Source organism: Myotis davidii, unplaced genomic scaffold, assembly GCF_000327345.1.
Source record: "Myotis davidii unplaced genomic scaffold, ASM32734v1 scaffold94, whole genome shotgun sequence".
NCBI classification, from domain to species: Eukaryota; Metazoa; Chordata; class Mammalia; order Chiroptera; family Vespertilionidae; genus Myotis; species Myotis davidii.
The window spans coordinates 419,012-424,151 of NW_006285313.1; the positions used below are offsets into that span (position 1 = coordinate 419,012).

The 5,140-nt window shown below is 56.3% G+C and overlaps 1 protein-coding gene across 1 annotated transcript in view; it reads right to left on the reverse strand.

Annotated features, from left to right (window-relative positions):
* Positions 1 to 2,441: 2,441 nt before the first annotated feature.
* PRR5L (proline rich 5 like) overlaps positions 2,442 to 5,140 on the reverse strand; it is a 74,753-nt gene continuing 72,054 nt past the window's right edge. Inside the window, exon 9 of the mRNA XM_015559012.1 lies at positions 2,442 to 3,635. Within this exon, the coding sequence (XP_015414498.1) occupies positions 3,241 to 3,635 (395 nt within the window). The 3' untranslated portion in view covers positions 2,442 to 3,240. The remainder of the gene's footprint in view (positions 3,636 to 5,140) is intronic.

Sequence of the window (5,140 nt, forward strand, 5' to 3'; positions counted from 1 at the left end):
CAATCAGTGATTCTCATCATTGATGTTTCTCTCTCTCTCTCCCTTCCTCTTTGAAAATATTTTTTTAAAGAGAGAAACCTTCTCTAGCCACCTCACTTCAGGTAACTCTCTACTCAACTGCCTTTTGCCATTTTATTCCATCAGGTGTGGTTCTTTATTTGAAATCCCTATTGCCCTAATAAGATTGTAAGCTCCCAAAACACAGGCACCTGGAGACATCCCTCATGTATCCCCAGCACCAAGGAAAGTGCCTTCGCACAGTGGCAGCTCCACACACGTGATGGGTGGATGAGTGGACGGGTGAGTGGATGCTGCGGTGCCCCGAGGACTGAAATCTGCCGAGGCTAAATGGGTGGCAGCTGTTTCCCTTAGCAACAGCCTTGGAAGACTCAACAAAAGTGTACACACTCCCCCCTCTCTGTCCTCAGTTCAGGTCACGCCTCTATAAATGCGCTTCCTAAGCCTTCAGAGGCCTCAGGCTGATGCTGCTCTCTCCCTCTTAGGAAAACTTAGGCCAAGAGTAAAACATCATAAATTCTTCCTGCCAAACCAAACTAGAGGGGAATGCAGGAGACACCATGAGTAAGTAGGGTGAGCATCCCCCTGAACCCAAACACCCCGGGAAGAGACCAGGTCGCTTTGGGCAGAGGTTCTAACGCCTTCCCAGACTCTGTGCGGTGTTTTCCAGGGTCCGTAGACAGGCCGTTGCTCCAGGAAATGACTTGCCCATCCAGACAAGGGCGGCAAACAAAACCCCAGGAGATCAGCTGGGCAAGGCCGCTGCCGAACCCCGAGGGGAGGCAACAGGAAAAGGGACGTGGAGGCAGGAAAAGCGGGGACAGAGCGTGAGGACAGGACGCCCAGTGCTCTGCTGTGCTGGCAGATCCAGTCCAGGCGCCACCCCAGGGAGCAGGGAAGGTGACAAAACGACGTTTATTGGATCCGTTTGGGAAACAGGCAGCATGAAAGGTTTTTGGGTTTGTGAGCTCACTGGGAGTCTAGAGTGATCACTTCCTGTCCTTGAACCTCAGCCACAGGAAGATCAATGACGAAAAGGGATCTTCATGTCGTGAAGGGGAGAAAGTGTTAAAACACGCCAGCTACCCCTCCTGGTGGCTGGAATGCCCATGAACATCAATAGTGTGTGGACAGGTACACTCTGAAGTGTTTACTGTGCAAACACCCGGTGTGGACATCAGAGGTGAAACTGGCTAACAGCCCTCAGCAAAGTCAAGTTCCCTGGGTCTGGACTGACCCTCCACTTCTCCACCTGGGAGCGCACGTGTTTCGTTGACCGCTATCTGCATCGGGGCCACTTAATATATGGAAAAGGCATTGAAACATGTATGCAGTGTTAACGTTGTAAACGAAAAAAACAAAAACAAACCAAAAGCCCACTAACAAACCCAAGCATGACTAATTACTTTGCCTGGGTCAATACAGCCCAGTCTCAAGTGCTCCGTGTGCTAACGGACCGAAGCCACCCATTAAGCACATGCCGTGCTGTTACCTACTGATGCTCCGTCTGCTAACGCACATCCGCCTACGTGTGGGTTTTATGCCGCACACCCACCGAGATTTTGGTTGTGTTTGTTTGACGTTCTCAGATCTCCCGTCACTCTCGTGGAAGGATGAACACGAAACAACTTGTTAAAACACAAGCTCCAAATTAGCAGCCACCCAGCGCACAGCTCTGGTCATGGTTTGGATCTCCGCCCGGGAGAGGAATGCTGTCCAGGCTCAGAGGAGCTCAAAAGGCCCTTCCCCTGCTGGTGGCGAACCTGCCCTCATCGCCCCCGTGGCCTCCTCCCGCCTCATTCGAAGCCAAGCTGGCTCTCGCCTCTGAGATTTTTATTAACCAACTTTCCAAGCCTAACAGGATACCCAGAAGGTGCCAGAAGGGTTCCAGGGAGCCTTCTCTTCCCTTCTGGAGCTGTTCCGAGTGGGGCCAATAGGCAGACAAAGAGAACAGAGGTTCCCGGTGGACAGAAACCCAGCCCGGGCAGCAGCGGTAAGAAGACAGCACGCTACCAAAGGCATTTGGAGGCCTCAGGGGTTAGAAATTCCAGGCATTTGAATTCCCTGTACTCACAGGAAATGAACATCTCTCCAAAAGGTCCTATATACTCCCACCTTACTCTCCCCACCCCACCCCCCACGGTAAAGCACGAGACATTCCATTGCTACAGCCTCTGCTCAGGAGGCAGCTGTCTCCCTACCTCACTGCGGCTCCTCCCACAAACCACGACACTCACACACACAGGCCATTCTGGATCCCAGCCCAGCTGCTTCCGGAGTTCTGCAGCCCGTGAGCCCTGCCCACGGCGGATCCCTTCTACCCCGCAAACGCTCTGTCCCCTTTCCCAGAGGTTGCTGAAGACACACTCCAGTGGGAAGGAGCAGTGCGAGACCCTCCGTGCAAATATTCGCAAACAATGGGGTTTGAAACAACGCACATTTTAAAAATTCAAGTCAAATCCAGGAACAAGACTAGTTGGTTGGTATCAGCCGGCCCTTCACCCACAACAGGAGAACGGTCAGTTTCTGACGTCAGAGAGGGATGAAGGCACCAGCGACGCCCCTGGGAGGCTGGTTCTGTGAGTTTGGGAGGAAGCCTGGGGGGAAATGCAGAGGCTTCATCCAACCTGGTGGCTTCCAGGATGTGACGATGTGACGTAGGGGACCCTCAGCACCAGGGGGCAACTCTGTCCCTGTAATCCTGAAACTAAAAGGAGGAAGGTGCTTTCCCAGGGCCCTGCTGGATAGGGGCTGCGTCTCCATCCACTCCCCACAAACAGGGAAGGAGAGGTACCTTTCACCCACACACCTCTGCATCACCAGACCCAGAGGGGAACTCCCGCACATCCTCTGGGCTCTAGGCGTGGCCCAGACAGCCTCCTGCCACAGCAACGCCAGGGCACCAGGCTGTTTCCTGGGGGGCATTGGGCAGTCCAGGATCTGAGTGGGGAAGCCCAGAGATGAACCCCGGGTCAGGCAGGCCAGGCTGGAAATCAGAAAGTGGGCACCAGCCCGCTGGGTCTGCGTGGCTGCGAACAGGTGGTCACAGGCACAAAAACGGAGAGGTTGACAACAGGGATTCCCCCGGGCACTCAGACGAGGCTTGTCCCCAAGAAGACACGAGGCAGCCTTGCCCCCAAGGAAGCACCTGCTGGTGAGTCACAGGATGGGCTGTCCTCAGGCTGGCTGCTGGGCAGAGCTGGGAGGTGCCCCGGTGGGCAGTCAGCTGAGGGAGGCACAGTTGGCCTCCGAGTCCTCCGGGCAGCCCCCGGGCACCCCCTCCAGCTCCTCGGGGCCGTCGGTGATGCTGGGCTCGCTGGAGCACTGGCGGTGGGGCGGGGAGAAGCGGGGCGGCAGGAGCAGGCACTGGTCCTCAGGCCCGGGCTCCTCGCCTCGGCCCGAGTGCATCATGGTGGCCATGGCCAGCAGCTGGATGTCCGAGTGGGCGTTGGCCACCGTGTGCCGCCGGACACTGCCACACTTCTCCAGGTAGGCCTCCCCCTCCTGCTCCGTCAGAGGGGTCAGGGCCATCTCATTCAGGGGCCGGCTGCCGGTGGCCATCGGGGAGGCATAGTTCAGGACCGTGACCTTGGGCCGGACCCGGGAGTGGCGCCTGGCTGCAAGAGAGAAAGCAACAGAGGCTGTCATGGAGGAGGAAATAGTGTGTGTGTGTTGGGGGGGCGGGGGTGAGGGGATGTCAAATACTCCTCATTGATGGGGAAGAATGACTAGGGTGCAATGTGCCAAGAGACCACCAAGACCAAGGATCTATGCAGCCTGTGGCAGAGGTGCTCTCGGAAGGCTGGAGGCACCGTTTCTGTAATGTTCCCACATTTTTTTACAATCGCCATGCATTACTTTTATGATCACGAAAGTCGATATCTATAAAACAGAAGCAGCAGGAGAGTTCAAAGCAGCAACAACCCCGTTAAAGAACCAGCCTTTAAAAACGCCCTTGAACACAATTCATGTCTCTCCCACTGCTGCCAAAAGCAAGCACCTGAGATCGGCCATTGAAAGATCCCGTGTTGTGGCCCCAACTCTACAAGCAGCCAGGCAGGAGGTGGGGCTATCCGCTGAGCATTCCCTACGTGCAGGCCCAGGAAGAGGAAAGAGCTAGAATAGAAGCTGGGCCCAGGACACGGGGGATTTGGGGGTACTGGGGACAGGTGTGCTGGGCAGACCCAGGCGGTATCTCTGGAAGAAATGGGAGTTCATTGGATGATATCCAGGGGCTCCAACCTGGTAGAATGAGCCAGGAAAGGTGTCTCGGTTGGGTGCCTGGAAGTCGCCCACCTCTCGGACGCTGTTAGTCCAGTAGCCCAAAGCCCTGGGAAGGTTAACGGGCAGCAAACTGAGAAGAGAGGCCTGCTGGGCTGCTGCTGAGAGCTGGAGCCAGAGTGAGGTGGGCAGCTTGGAGGAGGGGGTCTCCATGACTCCCGCAATAGACACTTCCTAACATGTGAAATACTGTGCTCACAGCAGGAGAAAGAGAAGCATACATGTGATGTGGGGCCTGCCACACGGGCTTGAGCCCAGTGCCCATGTGTGTGTGTGTGTGTGCGTGTGCGTGGTGGGCAGCTGTCTCAGGGGCAGTCGTTAACTGAACACCTATTACGTGCTAAGTTCTGTATCAAAGAAGAGCGTGCTTCACTGACATGAATGAGCCCATTTTGTAGAAAAGTAGCCCGAGGTTGAGATCTACATTCAGGCCCAGGCCGCCAGGAGAGCTCCACTGGGAGGCCCCAACTCAAACACAGGTCAACACAGCACTCTGGGGACTCAGAGACGTCCTGCAGAGGGCTCAGCATGTGGCCTGGGGTCCCGGAGAGGGAGGCGGAGGCACACACATGCCTCACCGGGAATCGTCCCTGGGGCCAGGCCGCCCCTAGCTGGGCCCATAATGCCGGCAGGTGGCAGCTCTGCCTGGGTCCTGCCCTAAGCTAGGGCAGCTTCTTTCTCCGTGGTGCTCAGCTCAGAGAGGTTGATTAACTGACTCCAGGCCACACAGCTGAAGCCAGCCCTGTCGTTTCCAAGGCCCTTCTCCTTCCTCGGCTGGCCCCACCTCTCTCCTCGCTGCTGCTCTGCGCCTTCCATGCGATGACTCACCCAAGAGGCCAAC